Raw genomic sequence first — 22,122 nt, forward strand, 5'->3', positions numbered from 1 at the left:
ATTCCTCACTGCCTTCTATGTTTCAAAAGAATAATGGTTTTTCAGTCTTTAAAGTGTAAGGACTTCTATTAATCTTGTGACATTGCTCACCTCCTTCATTATTTTCTTATTTGTTCTCTAATGTATTGTAAAAAGTATTGCAGAGGAAAGCAGTTTTAGGTCTTGTCCTAACCATGCCCATTCACTCACGATGATTCAGCAATTTACACAAAAGAATGCACAGAAGAAATTCTGGTTTACATAAAATTTTAGAAACATCAGCTTTCCCACTGGTGCTGCTATATGTTTGCATCCACGGTTATTTTTCCATTCTGTCAGTAGGGATGCAAGTTTTGCTCATGCTGGTTAGAATAAACAATTTCCCACAAGAGGTCACCTCTACCCACAGTGTCCAGGCAGGTTTTGTGAGAAGTGGTGCAATGTCAGCAGACCAGAAAGGAACTGTATCTTGCCCTGCTTTTAATCCCAAAATATACTCAAAATCTCCACTGACATTTTTGTCACCTTTCCACTGCATGCATGAGAGCAGAAAGGCAAAAAAAGAAATATCACCGGTAAGAATATTTTCTAGGGTGTAATGAGGAAAGTGTGAGAAGTCTTTTTAAGAGACACAAAAGGCAATTATTAGGAGGAAGATCCACAGAAAACTGTGTTGCTCCCAAGCAGGTTTCAGCAACAGAAGTGCTGATGTCTCATTATGTCCTGTTAAGTCATCACAAACCACTGTAGCAGGTAATGACACAAGAAACATTGGGTTCAAATCCCTTTTGTGGCTGCACAGGGTGCTGCTCTGAGGTTGCTCTGCCCTTGGAAGGAACCACATGTGTATCGTACAGTAAAGCTGCCAAACAGACACATAAGCAACTAACAAAACTTTTCAGAGTATATCTGGTTATTCAAATACACTCTAGATACCAACAGAGCAGGAAAGAAACACTGCTTTTAACCCCACAATGCACATTAGTTACTGATTATAGATTTGCAGATGTTAACAGACTTTGTGCATAAGCAACTTACCTTATGAAATTAGGCAGACTTATTCAAGTATAGTAAATGCCGTAAATTCACATCCTACAGACAAAAGCTACTTCACACAGCTGGAAGTTGATGACTGTAGCATGACAACTCTAATTACACAGTCAAATGTTAATACAGCTGAACCCTACCTCTGTTCAGCAGTCCATTGCAAATTACTTTGGAACAAGACATGGGCTTTTGTTTCATTTTAATAAATCCTCCCTTTCTATTATCCCCTCATAATACAGAACACACAAACCTATCCTGCTTCATGGGAATAATCTGGAGATGAAATAATATGAGAAATCACAACTCCAGTATTTTTCCCAACATTTTCATGTATGTTAGTTCCAAGTGAGTATCCAGCAATGTAAAGGCTTATACAACAGAGTACATTTTGTGAAACACTGTATTTAGAAATTAAGTTTCCTTGTGCATAGTACAGATATTTCATTTATATGTTGAGACATAATGAGTAACTATAATGATAAAACCTTGGAAGATAATGCATAAACAAGAACATTTACATACTTTTAATTTACAGCAGAATTTAGTCTCTAGAATTATGATGTCACTAATGTGGACATCAAGCATAATAGTTATTTTGTGACAATCTGACTTCCACACAAGAAACACCATTCTCTTAAATAAAGTATCCTCCTGACAGACATTGAGAAAACAATGTTCATGTTTAACAGTTACATCAATGACCTTCAAAAAGCACCATTTGCATGTACATAATAAATTGCAATGCTCAAGTCATAATTTGTTTAGTCATGGTCATATGCCACTCGAGCTTGCTGGGGTCTCATCAACAAAATAATCATTTGTCAGAAAAATATGGCCCATATTTCAGAACTACAAGTTATAACAAAATATATAATGGTAAAAGAACTCATGTTCTGATTTATACTTGTCCCCAGAAAAGGGACAATATCTCTACTCAAAGTGCAAGGAGAATGGTGACTCAAATATTCAGTTATAATTCAGTTCTAACTTCTAGCAAGAAATATTTTATACTGGTCTAATTTATTCAGTTGAAGAGAACTGAACTTGGTGACATGTAAAAAAACCCTTACTTATACTCTACCCTACTTTATTTTCTCATTGGAGTACTACAATTGATGATATTCAAAGATCTGTCAGATTTGAAAATCCTTAACTTTCACATAAACTCCCAAAATAATTGTTAGAGAGCTAGATAGTCAATCAGCTATTTTCTAACTACAAATGGATGCAGCTACACATAACAGAATATTCTTCAGGAGGAAGTAAGAAATATGCTGCTATACTGTTAGTTTGAGCCTCTCCGGAATATAAGTGTTGAACCATGATTGAAGCTATTCGAAGCTAAATTCAGAATTGCTTAATTACTAATTCTTTCATTATCATGGATTAAAGTGGAAAAATGAACTGCAGAAAAAAATCTTTCTATCATTAGCAAAACTGTTGTGCTAATAATAACAATAACAATTCCTCCTTAACCAAAGATAGCAATAAATTACACTGTGTTTATTTGGTTTTATGGAGAATGTATTTGTGGATAACCATATTGAACCTTCAATCAACTCAGAAATCAATCTTTCTTTATGCATTTCCACAGCTCCTACTAATGGTAGTAGCATTTTTTCCTAAGTCTGAACTCTGAACATTGACAAATGCTGCAGTCCCACCTGGCACTTAAAGACAAATTTAATTGTACTGTTAAATGTTATGGGGGTGTTATTTGTTTTACAGAAATGAGCAACATCTCATACACAAAAAAGCACTCACATCCAACATACTTAGGCCAAATATCAATGTTATTCCCTATTCTTAGAGCAGGAACAAATCAGAGACTATTAAAATAATAATATAAAGCTCTATCTAAGGATTGCTAGTTTGCATATCCTTCTGCTGGTGTGGTAGGAAGAAACACAAGGCACAAAAACAGCAAGCAACATGTGTGATATGGAGAAAGTCTGAAAGCCCTAAGTACAATGTATTAAGACAATTATTTCTCTGACATGGTACACAGAAGTAGATAGAAGAATGTAGTACAACCCTATACATGGTACAGAAAAGTTGAGCACTACCAGTTATTAAATTGAGAAAACTGCAGCACAGTAATTTGTTTTTTCCTGTCAGGGATCATCTATTATCTAATCTGCCATAGTACAAAAAGCCACAAATGTGTTTTTCTTTGGGGATCACAATTCACTCTGATGAAGAGTATGTTGCCTACTACAAAATGCTTTGCCCAAAGCTGCCAATGAAATGGATTAAAGTTTTGTTCCATCTCTTTTTCACTTCAGCCATGATTGTTAAACATGTTAAACTTATGTTAGCTGTGGGTTGAACTCAGAATAAGCAAGTTAAAGTGAAAGGAGTTTGGGAATATATTTCTGTGTAATGTACTTGTTTCAATTTATTTCACAACCACCTTACATTCATTAAAAGTAAGCGCGCCCCTAACAAGGATAACCTTTCTAGTTGACTATGAAATATGGAATATCACTGATTATGTTGAAAACCATCAAAATGTAAATGAAATTAGAAAGTATCTAAATCAAAATCATTATGTAAACAGAATATAAAATGAAAACTCTCGTACTAACACAGATGGTATATGCTTAGCTATTTGCCAGATGCTACGGATGACCTCTAGCACTTTAAAGTCACCAAAAGCCTTTGCTTTAACTTCAAAGTATTTGTTGTCTGAATAAAACAAAGTTTATATCCATATATATCAACACATTGCTACAATTGTCAGATCAAAACATGGCAAAGATCTATATGTTATAATGCTTACCAGTATCAGTTTTGAGATTTCCATTGCTGAGCTGTTTCAGCCTCTTCTGATGGGATTTGCCGTTGTAGTGGATTTGTGCCTGAGCAGCAGAGTTTAGCTGAATGTTGCAGACATTACACAAAGTGAAATTGGTGTGCTTCTTTTCTCTCTCCTTCTTTTCTTCAGTGCCATCAGCTGCTAATTCTTTCTCACCTTCTCGGTCTGGGAGAGATGTAAAATCTGAATTGTATGACTGGTTATCAACTGGTAAATCAGGGCTCCAGGGCTTCTTCATATTTTCTGAGAAGAAAAAAAAAAACGCGAGAGAAAACTGATGAGAACACAAAATAATACAGAAAAGACAGCAACATCTGCAAATCACTAAAAGGCAGAAAATAATTTTTTTGCATTTTATATTTTAACACTGAATTTCCACTCATATATTTTGCTTTTTGTTCAACTTTTTCAGTTGTTCTATGTAACTTAGCTAACTTCACAGCCAAGTGCCCAAAGCTGAGCAGATCAGATGTAGATGTAACACCTCCTGTGATAACTTAGGTAAGAAAGGGTAAAAACACTGCAGGAGCTGAGGAAAAAATGCAAGACAAACCAATCCTTCAGTCAATGGAAAAAAAGGGGGAGAAGGTATAATTAACAGAAGAACCTCCTCCCCCTTATATATTAGTTCCATAAGCTTAAATGCACAGACCTCACCCTTGAGTTTATCAAATATTTAGCAGCCCCAGCCATCCTTTCTCCACTTCCTGTGATTGCTTTCAAGTCCAAGTCTAATAACTTCATAACTTTCTCATGTAAAGTAGTTCAAAGACAAATAAACACGTTATTAGTTTCTTATCTTAACCACCCAGGATTATAATTGAAGGATAGTTAGTTTAGTTTCACCTAATACCAGACAGCAAAAACTACAGAAATAAGAAGATAATTCCATTTGCAGAACAAGTGCAACCAGTGTAACCGTGAGCTTCTGTGATTAAAATTGAGCAGAAATGGTACAGGTGAAGAAATGCTCTGAGTACTGCAAACCTAATTTACCATTCAAGGAATGCAAAATGTTATACCAACTTAGCATTTTGATGAGACTTTATACACCATATAAATCTTTAAAGTGCTTGTTCACCCAGACTTAGTGAATAAATGAAGGTCTAGACAAAGAATCTAATCTATACTTTGAGTGACAAAATCACTGCAACTTTAAATACAATGATACTATTTGGCCTCTAATTGACAAATCAATCAACCTAGAGACAAAAAAAGATTATTGCAGCTGCACAAGAAAATGGGTCTTTAGTTGTTGGCATAAGTGCTTGGCACCAATTGACTGACCATCAGTTTATCATCCTACTGTAAGACTTTCATACCTTCCCCCTGGGAGTTCTCACAGGCAGATCCCTGCAACACTGACTCCTTTTCTTTCTTCCGCACAGCTGGCTTCTTCCTGTCCCTAGCATGATGGCCTAATGACCCTTCCTGTCCCTTGCAGCACATCCTAACCCTTACTATCCTTAGCACAACCACCTGAGCCTGACTTCTCACAGCAGCACAACCAATTGACTTCCAACTCTCCTCTTGAGTAGCTAATCCACTCTTTTATAACACCCATCCTTACTGGACACAGCTGTGACCTATTAAGGGCAAGGCTGCTCCTACTCTTTTGGTAATTAGCACAGCTGCAAATCCTCAGGGGCAATATTGCCTTCAGCACTGTCTCTATTCTCTTACAATCCATCATCCCACATTTAATGCCAAATCCAGAAAAGTTTCAGGGTCTAAAACAAGTCTAAGCAAGCCTCCAGATTTGGGGCTGATTACAACAAAATGCTGCAAATCATTCTTCAGATAACTTCAAATAACTTAAATTTCATCAGTTTAATTTTTTTACAGATTTCCCAAGGATTTGAAGACACTTATTGCCCTCAAATCAAACCACAAAGACAAAATTATCTAAAGAAGAAAATCTAAAGTCTATCAATATTCAAATTGGTTTCAATCTCAGTTTTCAGATTTGCTTGCTATCTAATTAGCCTTGTGTTCTTCTATGTTAACTAAACCACATTTCATTTAAGAAAGTACAGACTCCAGTCTGAGAGGACCCCTGCACTTGCTGCAGATTTAAATCTCACTCAACTAGATCTGACCATATTATTTCAACTTCTGTGTACAGTCAGCTCTTAATCTAGGAGTGTAAATGTTGAAAGCAAAAGATGAAAAAGCAGGCTAAACAGTTCATTCCAAAGCAAAAGACATTGCAAGATTGTAGGAGCTCAAAAAAAAAAATCTGACATTTTTCAATAGCAGACCTATAGCATATTTCTCCTAATGGAAGGAGGAGATTTCTCCTGAGGAAGAATAAATCTATCAACTTCTCAGCCCTTCTGGAATTTGCTGGAAATACTTTTCAGTTCAAAGTTCATCTGTCTAGAACATTTTTAAATTAGAAAATTAAGTCTTTAATCAAAGTAGTAGAAGGATTTAAATGCTATCGCAATAGAACTAGTTTTACCAAATTGGTATAGATACCAGTAACAATTCAGTAATTCTGGTTTATATGCATGTTGTATATGAATATATATATACATATATATATAATCTATTGCACTGAAAGCATTCCCCACTAGAGAGCAGTATGAATTTAAAATTACAAGAACAATATCTCTGGACCTATAGTCCTAGCCATATAGGCAAAGGATAACTATAAAAAAAACATCTTTTTCAATCAAGATGTACAATTTTGTAAGCAAATATAATCTAGTAAATTAAACATTGTATGCTATGTGTATGCATGTCTCATTCCTTTTGAAACATTTACACACATAAGCTGGCAGCCTAATAAAATGCATTAGCATGTTATTGCATCCTTCTAATATTCCAGTCAAAACAGTCCAATCCATTAAAGTCTAATCTTTGGCATATAGAATCTATCTTGCATTACAATCTCATTCCAGGAAATAAAATTACAAAATGCACACTCAATAACAGCACAATAAAATAATAAGGAAATTCCACCTTGGAAATAAGTGATTTGAAAAGCATGTGACATCATTAGAGCGGCAATACATTTTTGCACTTGTCCATGTCACTCTGAAATCTGGAGGAAGGGGATAATTTATAACTGGAGTTTAGATAACAACTAGGCAAAAAGAAGTTTCAGAAATATATATTACACTACAGTACATCACCATTTTCTTTACAGATACACAGTGATTTCTGAATATATAATGGCACTGCTAAAGGGCTAAAGGGACATATTACAAACACTTACACTTGTAAAGCCAAGATTACATGGCACTACTAAAATAATCCATTTAAGAAAAAATTTAAAATGTGAAGAAAATATTTTAGAAAGAGAAATAGTTTCTGATTAAAACATTCTGAGTCATTCTTACTCAATATTTCTTAAGGAACAAGTAAATTAAGATAGCAAGTGATGAAGGCATACTTTTAAAATACAATTTACCACTCCAAATAGTATTCATAAAGAAACAGGAAAAAAAAAATCATTTACTTAAAATCTTATAAAGATCCACCAGTGTTTAAGCCAACACACATGCAGTCTAACTCATGAAAGCAAGAGGCCTTCAGTTCAGGCATGCATCATTATATCCTTCCATTATCTGGAGTAAAAATGTTTAGGCAGCAATTTTGATTGGCAAGGAAAAGAAGGCTTAGTTCATCCTATTGGAAAATTACATGGAATATGGGTAAAAAAACCTTAACTTTAAAAGCAAGTTTTATCAGTGTCTTATTGGCTTGATAATATGTAGATAAGCTTTAAATAAAAACCCTCTTTGACTGCTATCATATTATAGAGTTCATGTCGACTGTACAGATTACGTATTTTTTCAAGTCATCAGTTTTGCAGAGAACTATTTTTTCCCCATAAAAGAAAGGTAGCTTCTCAATTTTAGGGGCCCTAATGAAGCCTGCAGAGCACTAGAAATGAGCAAACTAGGCAACCAAGATCCCAAAATTTCATGCCAATTTAAATAGCACTCTGGATAAACGCTTACATTTATTTACCCTGGGGCTCTGAACTCAATTTTGGCTCAATGATGCTTACCAGTAAAATGAACTTTGAACGACATTATAGCTTTGTGAAGTAGAAAACTGGCCCATATGGAAAACCAGCACAGCTACAGTTTGTGGTGTTTTCTGGCTTAGATAACATAACTACTTCCTGGGGGATTTCTCTTCTAAAATGTGCTTGAAAGTAGGGGATTAGAAATCACATCCTTCCCTGAAACAATCCTTACCTTCTTAGCTGCAAGCCAATGGCATACTTTCTATTCAAGAAAATTGAAAGGAAATATTACTCATTTGTACTACAACTAATTGTTCTGTTTCCAGACCATCTTATCAGCATAGAACTGTATCAATCACTGTGACTTTGGCTCTGTGTACATAATACTCAAACCTACTGGGTACATTCAAGAGGCCAACAGAGTACATGAATACCAGAGACCACTGTGTACCTAAGTCTGTTGATTTAATGCAGACGTCCTGCCACTGATGAATGACCCAATTCAGCCTGGAGAAGAGAATGCTTCACGTGACCTTGGAGAAACCTTCCAGTACCTGAAGTGGCTTACAAGAAGGCTGAAGAGGTACTTTTCACAAAGGCCTGTAGTGACAGGACAAAGGGGAATAGCCTCAAAGTGAAGGAGGATGTGCTTAGATTAGGTATTAGGGGAAAAAATACCTCATTATAAGTGTGGTGAGGCACTGGAAGAGGTTACCCAGAGAAGTGGACTCCCCATCTCGGGACAGGTTCAAGTCCAAGTTTGATACAGCTTTGCATAATTTGGCCTAGGAAGGTTGCCTTCCTACAGCAGGATATTTGGTACTACGTGATATTTAAGATCCCTTCCATCCCCAACCATCCTATGATTCTATACATCTTAAAGAAAATCTCCTTGTTTACTTCCCAACAGGTTGCTACAATAAATACATTCCTATAATAGCTGAAGGATAGAAAAGATGAACAGGTCATTAAGAACAAAGTTATAATTACAACATTCATGGTTTTCTAGTATTTCTTTTCAAAATTGTGAAAGACATTTAAGTAGCAATCATCAAATATAAAATGTTTGCATTTCAGTTACTCATTCCCAGACTCTATTCCTAGACAGTTTAAATTTCACTAAGAAGGTCTATGCACTACGAAGCAGACTAAAGCATAAACTCAGGTGTTTTGTTGTCAGAAAAAATAATTCCTCTTCATTTGCAGATGTCTATGCTGTAGATATCAATTTCGATGGGATGCATGTTGCTCTGCCTGTGATAATGTCTCTCCAAACATCAAAAGGAAAGAACTTTAGCAGGTAATAATAATAATAATTTTCTGAGGTATCAACAGATAGTAACAAATATTGAGAGAAACCAGCTGTTTTCAATAAACTGTTGTTAATGCAATGTTCAAAAAAAGAAAAAGAAAAAAGAGAAAAAAAGAGATTGATCACTCATCAATATCATCACCTTGTCAGTTTCCACATATTTGGGGGATGTTATTGGCATGCTACACCCTCTAGTAATAACTGGAATCTTATCTTTTCAAACTTCATCAATTTGTTGTTATATCTTTCAGGTGACAGGACATCACCAGTCGATGTAAGTCACTGTTGCAAAGTGACTTTTGCATCAGGCTTTCAAGACTCTTCTTCACACCGTGAGTGGAACTGTGTGCCAGAACCCTTCCCAAAACAGGTATCTCTGTGCTGAAGTTTTCCTATTGATGTTATGTTCCTTGAAGCTCCCTACTGCATTGGATACTTGTGATGCCTTTACCAAAAAGCCCATGAGTTCTAACTTGCCTTTGCAACCTTTAATTGAGCTCACTGAATAAAATGCTAGCTGTAGAAATGTATTCCTGGGAGAAGTCTAAAATCATCATACTGCCATCTATTTTAAACACGGATGGTGGGGGCAGAGTAGCCAGGGGGAAGGATCAGGAATATAAAAATAAAATATCCTTGGCTTCTTCCACACCCCATTATCACTGGATGATCCCAGCACTGCAGCTTTGCTGCTTTGGTCGTGGCTGCACCTGCTCCTGGTTTAGAGCCCAGAGCGATTTAGGTCGTGAACGGCCAATTCCGCACATCATGGCTGTGGCAGAATAAACGCACAGCAAAAAGGACTAAGCAGCAGAGCCACCCATGGTGAAAGCACTGCATCTGTGGAACACAGACCCCTCCCAAATGACCTCAGTAACCTTCAGGATATGCTGCAGGATTCGTCTGTTTTCGCTGGATGGATGGATGAATGCATGTCATTTCAGTCATCCAGCTACTGTGGAATGGGAATCTACTGGATTCGGAAATGCTTTTTAGAAACCAATCAATTTTTCAGGACCTCCTCCTTTCTGAGCCTTTCAGATTATATTTAAATGCTAAATAGCATGTAATACAATAAAATTTGATGTGGAAAATCTGGAAAATATATTCATTAAGTAATTTTACACTGTAGGAAGGCTTTTCTACTATGAGTTTTAGTAGCAAGAATAATCACTTTATTCTAAAAATCAAGGAAGCGTTTGTCAGGTCACACACCCAAGAGCTAAATTAATAGTCAGTGATAAAACAGTGGAAAAACTCATTTGAAGTCTATATTTACCAAATTTTCTCTTTAAAAATTCCACACAAAATAGAGTAAAAGAGGTACCTTAGCAGGGGGGGACAAGAAAAGTCAGGGAGAGAAACATCTTATTTTCTTGTTTATTGTTTCTCTGTATCCTACGAGATCTAACCAGTCTGATCACTGCTGTTAGCTGCTACACCACTTAAATCATCCATGGGAATAATAAGGAGATCATAATCATCATCATCTTATGTGTTTTTGAGAAATCTAAGAGGAAAATAATCTCTAAAGCAAAAACTGCATCAAGCAAAAGAAATAAAGGCAGGTATTCCACATTTGTTTATTGCTGAGAGGGAATGAAGTAAAATGAGATTGACATTATTTGGGGTTAGAGGGCTTTATAAATTTATGTCTCTGTCCATGGACTCCTCCCAAGAAATGCATCTCTGCAAACTGAACCCTATAAGAATAGATACTTATTCATTTGAAATAGGCTCATTGTATATTTGTATACCTTAAACAATAGTACAGAAAATTAAAGTTCGGGCTTTTGCTTTTCTTTGCCAGGAGAGCAATTAAATCTTTCAGGACAGGCTGCATTTCAATACTGCAGCAAATGAACAAACCCCAACCTATCTCCCACCACAGCCACAAGCACCAAGAGATCCTAAAGGAATTTACAGATGGACTAAACAGAAAACTTCATAGTTTCTTGGTTCAGCAGTTCCCTTGTGCCAGAAGCAACTAACAGACATCTCATAGTCTCAAAATATACTGTAGTCAGTTTTTTAATTGAGTTCTATAAAAAGAGCTAAGCACTAATCAACACCATATGTTATTCAATTAGCTAGTAATACATATCTATTACTCAAGCCTGTGCTAACATAATGGAGCACTTTGGGTGGTTTGGAACTATTTAAAGGCCAAGTAATTAATTTGCAAACATCAGCTTCTAAAGTCTGAGAAGCACTACTGTGATGACTTATAAGCCACAAAAACTCCCTCATTTGCTCCTTCATAGAAATTCAATCTGTTTTCAGAAACAGTCCTTGTGAAACAAAGATTTCTGCATAAAATAGGGCCTGAAAAAGACACAGGTTCAGCTATGTGTGTGTTACCCAGGTCCAGAGAGATGCTCCTCCCATGCAGGTAGTGAGCAGCTTGTGTTTCCTCACTTCCCTCTCCACCAGCAGTGTACCTTGTACCTGAGGCAGTAATTAACATAATAAATGGTAGAGCTAGCAAAGCTGTGCAGGCTCTGCCTACCAAGAAATTTGTTTCTGTCAAGCAACCTGAAGTACATTATTTTATTTCATATTCTTGATTTTCACATACAAAATTGTGCTCACAGACTCAAAACTCAAAACTCCTGTCGATGGTAGTCAGAGTTGTCTGAGCTCAAAAAAAAAAAAAAAAAAAGGGATAGAAACATCCAACTGCAATTGTGGCTGCCTCTGCTGGACAAAACCTTGGGTTTAGCAATATTTCTGAGAAGGTAGGCAGTCAGAACAGGCTTTAAAGGGAAGCAAACAGAAAAAATAGAATAGGGAATTATCATCATAGAATCTTTCAGTTGCTACAGATCTTTAAGATCTTCAAGTCCAGTTGTTAACTCAGCACTGCCAAGTCCACCACTAAACCACATTCCCAAGAGCCACATCCACATGTCTGTTAAATATCCCCAGGAACGGCAACTCGTATCAGTTTCCTAGGCAGTTTGTATAACTGAAAGCCCTTTTGTTGAAGATTTTTTTTTCCAACTATCCAGTCTAAACCTCTGCTAACACAACTTGAGGACATCTCCTATCACTTGCTACCAGGGAGAAGAGACCAACCCCCATCTGTCCATACCCTCCTGTCAGGTATCTGCAGAGAATGATGGGGTCCTGGGTCTCCTTTTTTATAGACTAAAAAAATCCCAGCTCCCTCAGCTGCTCCTCATCAGATCTGTGCTCCAAACCCTTCGCCAGCTTTATTGCCATTTTCAGGAGACATTCCAGCAGCTCAATGTCTTTCTTGCAGTGAGGGCCTCAAAACTGAACAGAAGATTAGAGGTGTTGCCTCACCAGTGCTGAGCACAGGGGGACAAACACTACCCTGGTCCAGCTGGTCACATTATTGATGATACAAGAATATTACATTTGATTTCATAGATAAAAATCACTTTTTACAGACTCTCTGGATCAACTCCCATATGTGAAATCAGCCTACAACCTGTCATTCAGATATCCTTATAAGTGCCACTTTCCACCTCAAAAATCTTTCGTTTTCCCAGTACCTAAATATTCAATCAAAACTTTATCTCAGCAGAAAGCAAGACCGTGAACAGCTGTTTGGGCATAACAAGCAACTCATTTTTGCAGACAAGAAAGTTCCATTTTTAACACTCCAATACAATCACTACCACTGTATCCAAGCAGGCAATTTTTAAAATTAAGTTTCAGTTACTGTTTGTGACAAGTTTGCAGATAGGTCATCTCTTTGGATACACAGGCACTCTTTTTTTTTTTTTTTTTTGTGATTAAGTATTTCAGAAATAAGTTTTTTGGCAATATGTTGATGAATATACATCTACAAAATGAAACAGGAAGAGAAATAAAAAGACAAGCCACATGAATAAGCTCTGTGGGAATTCTGTTTAAAAAAATAAATAATCACCAATTTCCACAAAGAAACCCAAACATTGCAGAATAAAGAATAATAATCTTTAGAAAGGCAGTTCAACCCCTAAAATCTTTGTTATGCACAAAAATATGCAGCCATTAGACATAAAATAAAATAAACTGGCAATAAATATAGCAAAAATAGAGGAAATTAAAGGCTACAAGCAAGCGATAACTAAAAATAATATTTCTGTTTTCAGTTAAAAAGAAAGCCAAAAATATGTGGGGTTTTGCTTATTTTTTTAAATCTAAGAAATTTTAGAAATTATTATTTGTTGTATTTGAAAGGTAATTTCCAAGTATTTTCAGACTTTTATGGTTTGAATTTTCAAACTGCCTAAAGTCATAGTAATGAGCAATATTTACTACATATAAAAACATCCAAAAGACAATTTCCCCCTCAATTTTGTTATAATTTTGTTTTAGGGAATTACTGTGCAGATATCTTTAAACAAAAGACCTTGAAAACACAGGAACCATAGAAGACCAAAAAAGAGCAAGTTTAGTGCTTCAATCAGTTCACCTTTGGAAAATATTTCTAAATCAAACAAAAAGTTCCACATCTGCCTTTCTCTAAATGCATTTCTAAAAAAAAAAAAAAAAAAAAAAATTGAGGAAAATGTTTGAATATTATCATTTATACTTTCACAGTAGGAATCATTTTTTTCAGATTATGTTCTCATTATAAAACACTCAGAGAGCTCTGGCAACATTTACAAGTATAGGGATTTTTTTTTATTATGTTATTGCTTCATTACACCCACTGGGACATTTAGTGTTGAATTTAATGGAGACCAGATCATTTTCCAAGCAATGCAAACACATCAAGGTGAAAGTCTGTTGTGTTTGGGAAAGTTAGCAGATGTTTCTGCAAGTGCTTGTGAAAGTTATTGTTGTTTATCTTACTCTTGAACCTTTGGATTGCATTTTCTTTAAATACTGCATTCACCCCTGCATTCACAGTAATATGAACATAATTTCTGCTAGTTTACAGCATGTGGGGTTTTGGGTAGCTGTGACAATTTTAGCTCAGAAACATAAACATATTGTGTGGAACTTAAAAAGCATATTCTCTATCATGGCTTGATAGACAATGCCTTTGCTATTGTTTCCATGGCTGACATAATGTTTCTGCACATCAAGTATGCATTTTTCTGAATCGCTTCATCAATACTAGGGATCTAAAAATAATGTTTAGCAAGTAAGACTATCTTGGACATATATTTGTAAAAAAAATCTTAAAGACAATTTGTGGGACCTGGACCTATTTATGTTTCCTTGGGATGACACAGTGTCCCAGAGCAGCAGCTAAAATCTTTTGTTACAGTCACACAAGGCCAATGTAGAGCTTCTCTTTTCCCACTGGGGAATAATTTTAACACAAGGACTATCTGTCTGTGTCACATTTCTAATAACCTTTTCATCACAGTACCCAGATGTAATCCATTTATAGAAGCGCTTATGTATCAAAAATAAAAATGTGCAAAAGGAATCTAATTACTGAATACAGAAAATGGGATGCTTTATTTTTTATTGGGGATAAATTCAGGTGATTCACTATTAGTGAATGTAAATGTATTTTCAAGGCATGATTGCTATAATCCCACAGGGTGAGTGTATGTGCCAGTGTAAGTTCAGGAAAATGCATCATAAAATATCAGGACCTAAGAGGACGTCCTGGGCAATGAGATATTTATTGCACTAGCTCTTTCCTTACATTACTTTCCCACTAGTGTAATTCACACCTCTGTTGAATTGTGTGGAAAATGAAGGCAGGGCATATTAGGAGAATTTGCTTATATTTTTTATAAGGCACACTTATGAAAATAGCTTTTAAGCTAAGTGTAAGAAGATGGTTTGAAATTATTTCTGGGTTTATTGATGCAAGATATCTGAAATATATTACCTATTTGGAATTTGGTCACATACAGTTGCACAATAAAAGTATGGAAATGCAGGAAAACATGGACAAACTAGAGAACACAAGCCCATACCTCGTCTCCAAAGCAGGAACTGCTGCTTCACTTCGCTTCTAAAAGTCTGTCCCTGTTTGAAATGACTGATTGCACAGCATAGTTCACGAGTATCTTCCAAAACTTAAAGCCTATCAAAGAGGTCCAGGAGTTCACTGAACATGTTAATTAATGACAGTGCCTTACTAATGCTAAAATACCAAAAAAAGCTTCTAAAATATGAAAGTTTTTCCCAGTTTTGCAGAAATCTGTGTATTTTTATACATCTTTTCCATGCAAAGTTGTGCTGGAACACCACCATGTTATTTTGTTGGGCTTTATATAGCATGCACTGCTAACAATTAAAAATCAATGGTTCTTTTTGAAACATCCTCCCATGATTGGATATATTTCTGAAAAAGAATCATGGAAAGCATGGGAATAACACCACACACAACAAAAGTAAAATAGCTGATGAGTTCCAGCTTTCTCTGGGAGACCTTCACGGCAGCTCTTCTCTGCAGCAAGTGCTCACAGTGCAGATCCTGAGCCGTGGCTTTTGCGAAGCCTGAGCACTTTGCTCAGCCACTGTGATCTGCAAAAACAACTGCTGCTGAGTGTAGAAAATCTTTCTAGCTCTGCTGGCCATCTGCAACGTCTCTCAACCTGTCAGGTAGGCTGAAAATGCTGAAAAGCCCTGAGAAGTCATGCATGGTACAATTCAAACCCCTGGAAGACCTATGAAATTTCTTCCTTCAGGCATGCTGATTCAGATGAAGCAGCTTATAAACTCTATTATAGATAGAACAAGTTTATAAAAATCCCTAGGATTTGTTCAACTCCTTATTTTTTAAGAATGGTGACTTTGCATTAAAATGTTTGTTAGCAGTAGAAGTCATTTAAGACTATTAATAAAGTATATATGAAATTTTCAAGATTAACTCATTTTGAAAAATAATTTTACGGAAAAAGTTTAGAATACTTGATAAAATATTAAACTGCCTGATATTTCAAGGTTTTTTTCCTCAGAATTACCTTCTCCAATTCACCTAATAATCTAAAACATAGCAAATCACTGGACATGTAAATAACTTTGATCAAAATGAACTTTTTACATAAGTTAGAGAAAAATTAAATACAATGGTAGTAGTGACCTTTCGCTATTGACAGAGTTTTACAACACATTGCTCTTCTCACTAAAAACCCAGACACTTAACTGGAGCAGTTTTCATGAAATTGAAAAATGTGTGTGTATATACATATATATGTATGTATACTACACAGATCCAAGTCAGGTTGACAGCCACTGAAGTCAGTGGCATTACACTGGCATAAAAACAGTGCAAGAAAAGCAGAATCAGATCCTCATTTTCCTTTTAACTAAAGGAAATGAATAGTAATTTCAGCATCTCAGCAGTCACCATAATTTCTGCTGTTCTTGCTATGTATTATAGAAATTGTCACTTTTTAAATTTATGGTATCTTTTACAGCTTGGGTTAAAGAACACTTAAAGCACTTTCAGTGTTTTATATACCTGGACTCTAGAAGAATAGAAATTAGATTCCTTTATTAATTTAGACCCGGACAACCAGACCATTCACACTAGCAGTCTCAGTGAATTTTAATGGGATTACCTGCAACAGTAAGAATTTCTATGACAAAAATCCAAAAAGAGAAACTTTAATGATTAAAAAGTACAAAGATTACAATAGCTAAAACTTCATTGTTGAGTGCCTGACTCATAAAGCTACAATTCATTAAACTACTAGTCAATGTATATGTGACCAATCAGAGAAGCTCTATAAGGTAATAACATCCAAACCATGTCAAATTGCTACTTCAGTTGTAAATCTATGTATTATTTCTTCCCTGAGAAGTTTCTTGGACAGAAGAAAAACTATTGAATTATTGGCAACCAAGTTAAAAAAATTAATCTCCCAATACACATTCATTTACTTTTGCTTCATTTTAATGGAAATCCATTTGAAATCCTTGTCACATTTTCACTTTGTTTACCACAGAGGCGCATGAAGACAGAACACTGCATGTAAGCAAAGCTATCAAGACCACAGCCTGAAAAAAACCAAGCGACCTTCCCCTAAGGCACTGCACGCAAGAGACTACTCCATCCTATCCTTCATTTCCCTAGTTTAGACAAAATCCTCATTATTTTACTTAGCACTATTTAAATTGAGGAAAATAATGCCATTTGTAATCAACTTTAACTGTCAGGAAGAAAATGGGAATGGCTTACCTTGCAGTATAGCAGTGTTAACCATTTCAGCCTGCCTTGCTCCTACAGCAAACACATCTGGAACCAACACACACTCACTGTCATCAGCTGCTTTTCACAAATCACTCACTTATTGATCACTACACTTATCACTCTCCATTGATTGAACTTCATTCCACATTATCGATTTTTTGCTGCTTCAGCAAATTCTGAAAATTTCATCACAAGGAGAATTGAAACGCAAACCAAAGCAGCAATCATCTATACTGGATTCTTTCTGTATCAAGATTTTTTGCTGGGGTCTTCATTTATTTAAGAATTAATCAAAGTGATAACAATTTTTCAAATTTCCTTGCACAAACTTAAACATTAATGATAAAGATGAGCAACAGCCTCTGAGCCCTACAGCCCAAGCAACACTAAGTTGTACATTTCAAGTACATTTCAAATTTTGTTCTGTACTAAAGTGTCGGGCTCATGATTGCCAGATGTAGGTGTGCAAATGTGCTGCGCCACACACGAATGGTATGTGAATGACATGTGCCAGGCATGTGCCTGACACGTGTTTGCCACATGATTGCCACGTGCTGGACACCTGAATGCCATGTGATGGCCACCTGGTGCATCCTTGATTACAGGCAAATATCACTGCCAGCACCACAATCACCTTCCTAGGGTAGGGAAAAAAGCAGCTACCACTCTTCCTGCTGGCAGCACTTGAATCATGAAGAGAGGTACCAGAAGGTGGATGGGTCTCCTCTGAGGCCAAGCTGACGAGAAGCACAAGTGTCCCAGTGGCAAAAGATGAAAAGAAAGAGGGTAGCTAACACCCAAGATATAAGTAAGTTTCACAGTGGCACAATATTTTCTCAAAGCTGTGGAGATAGCATAGGATTTTCGTCTCCTGAGAGAACATTTTCAAACAGTGGGATTAGCTGACAAATGATGCCCCAAGAGCCTTTTTTTCTGCCTGCAGGAGCCTTCTGCTCACCACAGAGATAAAAACCAGCAACCTTGACAAAATGTAGAATCAAACATGGTAAATTCTGGCATAAAGCAACATAGCAAAACCAAGCTATTCCAACCCTGAGCATTCCTCTCATGCTGACTTTGCAGAGTTCATCCTTCAGAACTTTTGGGCTCCACTAATTTGCAGGAGTAATAAAAGAAGCAGACAACCTGAAGAAAGCCATTTGCTAACATTGCCTACCTCTATAAACAGTCACATTTCTGAGCATGTATGCAAGAGCTTGCTATTTTCACAATATGGAACAAGAACACACTCTACTAATAATTCATCAGTGAAGAAAAAGAAAAAAAAATTCAAAAAGGGAGAGATATAGAGATAATAGATAAGTATATAAATATTTGTAATGAAATTAAAATTTGTAATGAAATCCACTTTGATATCATAGATGTTAGCTTGGTAAGGGCTCTGGTGTCCACTTTAATAACAGTAACTGAGTACATTGTGGGACATTGAGAACTTTAAACCACAATGCAAGATTATGCCAAGGAACAAACAAAGGGCAGCATCATAAGACTGACCTTCAGAAAACTCATGAAGTCAAAACTTGTATTTTTATGATAGTCTTGTGGTCTGTCTCCTTGCAGATCCTCATTTTAATTCTGATTTCTTCTCTCTAGGCAGGTCTGCATTAATATCGACCACAACATGCAGTCCATATTTTTAACAAAAGTAATGCCCTTAGCTATGCAACACACCAAACATCATTAGTTGCTCATATTTATTTTCACACTCACTTCCACATTTGTTCCTCATTCTACTTTGACATCATTTCCACTAGGATCATCTGTTTGTCCCAACTCAGTGCTGCTAATCACTCACATAAATTTCCCTATAAAGTACTACAAAAACAGCTTTGCTCCTGGAGAAATTACTTCATGCTTCCTCTCAGTTCCTCTTTTGGAGGTCACTATTTACATTAAGCTGCAGAGCAGTCCTGTTCCATCATGCTTCCAACTACTCCAACAGCCGCAACTGCTTCCATACTGTGAGATACAATCCCCCTTCTTAGAGCACATTCATTACACAGAACTTTTCACCACAGAATCTCCTCATCACAGTGGTTCCCTTTCTTTAAAGATAAACAGTCTTAAGACATTAATAACCTTAAATTTTGTATCATCACCAGAGGCACAAAAGAAGCAGCAGCAAAAGCATATTCAGCTAAAATTGCATTACTATGAAGCCCAAATATGTTTAATTGCCATTGCAAAATGTATTATTTTCCTAAAATACACTGAAACATGTGTCATATAAAAAAAGAAAATGGGTTGGAAAGACTGCCTACAAAGACATGAAATAAAGCAAATTTTTCTGAACTTAAAAATATTGCAGAAATATTTTAAATTAAATTAAATATTCAATTATAAGAGCAAGATGTAGAAAACATCTACATTTTAACATTGGCAATAGCAGTGAAGTTGGGAAAATTAGAAACATGCACTATCGTATTTTCTTTATTACCTGCAGGAGCTGGAAAATATACCTTACAGAAAAACACTCATTGCTGACAGCAGCAACCTTTTGAAAGCCTTTTACTGTATCTGTAAATCTTGTACAATTCCTGTCTGCATCAGGACAAAAAAAAAAAAACTTTATTCAGTCATGCAGTTGCCAATTGAAACTTGAATTCATGCTTTTGGGTCTCCAAACTTAGCACATATTCTAACAGTAACACTAATGGGCAATTTCTCTTCTTTCTTTTCAGCCTCCCTCTTCTCTGCTTCTTTTCCTTTTCTATACAACTTTATTCTTCAGAGGTTATTGTAGTCTAAAAGAAACGGAAAAATAAAACGTCTATTGTTTGAATATCAAAGGGAGGTTTATTAGCATCATATTATGTCTAGCATGAGGAGAGGTTCAGCAGCATTTTTCTTAGCTTCTTGTTCCCTCTTGTTTGCTATTTAAAGAGAAAATACATTAGAAGACTATTCGATTTTCTGCCACTTGAGAATTCAGCAGGAAAAATACCACAAATAGCCTAAAGAAATGGGAGATAATCTCATGATCACTGTAATCTGGTGCTTTCTATATATGAAGAGCAAAAAATCATAGGAATCCCCCAAACACAAAAGGCAAGTACTTAGATAAAGGGTAATGTTTGAATTTCAGATATAATATTTTAAAAATTGAAAGTATGACACAAGCGAAAACACTTCTGAAAAGGTGATTTACTCCTCAATTTTAGTGGTCTTTCCCAAGAATCTGATGAATAGTTGCTAAGACTAGTATTATTCTGTACAGTGTTTGTATTTGCTGAAGATAAATTTTTTAGGTCATTAATAAAGTTTGGCATCAACAGATATTTTTGTACCATCTTTCCTAAAGGGAGAAGGTATTTAAAATGATGCCCAAACTGAGCCTAAAAACAAAAGACATGCAATTAGTATACTCTGTTGGTTGTTTTAGTCTAACTTATATGACTATTTCTGCAATTTCTAAAGTCAGCAATCACTGTATAATAAAGTACTATTCCACCATAAAAACATCATTAGATAAGGGAGACATGCAAGTATTTTCAGTAGTTACATGGACTTTAAAAAAAAATCATTACACTGTTGGCCATTTTGTGGCATGAATTTCAGTCATTATAAATGTGAAATTATCAGATTAAGACATTTATCCAAATGCATTCACACGATACAATGTATCTTCCAAATCTGCTAAAGATATTTGAAATCCATGTATTTCTACACTATGTGCTAAGCGCAGTCTTCTGCATTGCCGGAAGTATACTTTGTTCTTTAAATCATTCAATTAATTAGCCAATATTTGTTTAATGTTTTGAATTTGTAGTATCTCTCAAAACAGCTGAATGCTATTATCAAAACAGTGCAGGACAGATTTTGCAGGCTGTAGCTAGATGTACCTTTCTACACATTTAAGAATTACCCAACAAGTGTGAAGTTAGTTGCATCTGAGTAATAGACTAAGTACAGGTACGTGGCAGGAAATGCTTTTCTGTAAGAATTATGGTTCAAAATTTACAAACTAGTTTATTTATTCCTTCTAGACTCTTTCCCTGGATTCTGTTTCACTGATTAAAATTAAGGAAAATATTGTTTCATGTTTGGGATAGACTGAATTTTTACGATGCTCCTTAACCCAGCTGAGGGACAACTGTATTCATCCAGCAAGCACAGAGAACGTAGAAAACCTGAGCGGCCTGCAAAAGAACCAAAATTAAAATCAGGATTTGTTAGCTCAGGAAGCCCAATTAAAGGATAACCCTAACACTTGAAAACTAAAAGCAGTGTGAAGAGAGACTAACCAAAACTCCTGCTGGAACAAATCGGCGTCCGGCTGCACGACGGGAACCACGATCTGCAGCGCCCGTGCGTCAGTCCCGTCCCACCACGCACCACTGCTGCCCCAGGCAGGAGCTGCCTGCAGATGCATCATTCCCTGACCTCTCCAGCATTTCCATGGTGCACTGAAGTCCCCTCCCAATGCTGTCAATGTCACCTACCAAAGACCAACACGCACACGGAGTATATCCTAGCAAATAACGATGCCATCAGGAGCTTCCCCAGTTTGAATTACTTTAGGCCTTCAAAAGAAATAAAGTTACTTTTATAAATGAATGCTTATTGTTTTATTCTAGTAAAGAAGTTGAAATAGGCTCAACTTAATTGTATTTGTACACAGTATTTCCAGTTTGCGTTGTCCAAACTCCACATAAATCAACAGCAGCACTGAACTTAGAATAATCTTGTACAAAAGTGAGCTCTCTGCTCACTTCTAGAGGGACTATTTCAAATACTGTTATTTGACAGACGAGGATGACATGCAGGTTTCCCAGCACAGGCATAAAACCCAAATCTCCTGGGAAAGAATGAGGAGCGAGGGACATGGATTTACAGCA

General features: G+C 36.1%; 1 protein-coding gene and 1 long non-coding RNA gene across 7 annotated transcripts in view; one reads left to right on the forward strand and one right to left on the reverse strand.

Moving 5' to 3' along the window:
• Positions 1-22,122, reverse strand: part of ZNF385D (zinc finger protein 385D) — a 453,016-nt gene that overhangs the window by 327,779 nt on the left and 103,115 nt on the right. For 5 of the 6 annotated variants that reach the window (XM_085573190.1, XM_085573187.1, XM_021538112.4 and 2 more), the window contains one exon: positions 3,809-4,087. In XM_085573190.1, the coding sequence (XP_085429316.1) occupies positions 3,809-4,087 (279 nt within the window). Of the gene's footprint in view, positions 1-3,808; positions 4,088-5,166; positions 5,309-22,122 lie in introns of those variants that run through there. The other variant, XM_085573189.1, reaches the window with a different exon arrangement.
• On the forward strand, positions 13,646-21,841 carry LOC146768196 (uncharacterized). Its single transcript, XR_014953255.1, has 2 exons — positions 13,646-15,669; positions 21,271-21,841. It is a non-coding gene; the product is annotated as an uncharacterized LOC146768196 (long non-coding RNA).

The sequence above is a fragment of the Lonchura striata genome, chromosome 2, assembly GCF_050655825.1.
Source record: "Lonchura striata isolate lonStrDom1 chromosome 2, ASM5065582v1, whole genome shotgun sequence".
NCBI classification, from domain to species: Eukaryota; Metazoa; Chordata; class Aves; order Passeriformes; family Estrildidae; genus Lonchura; species Lonchura striata.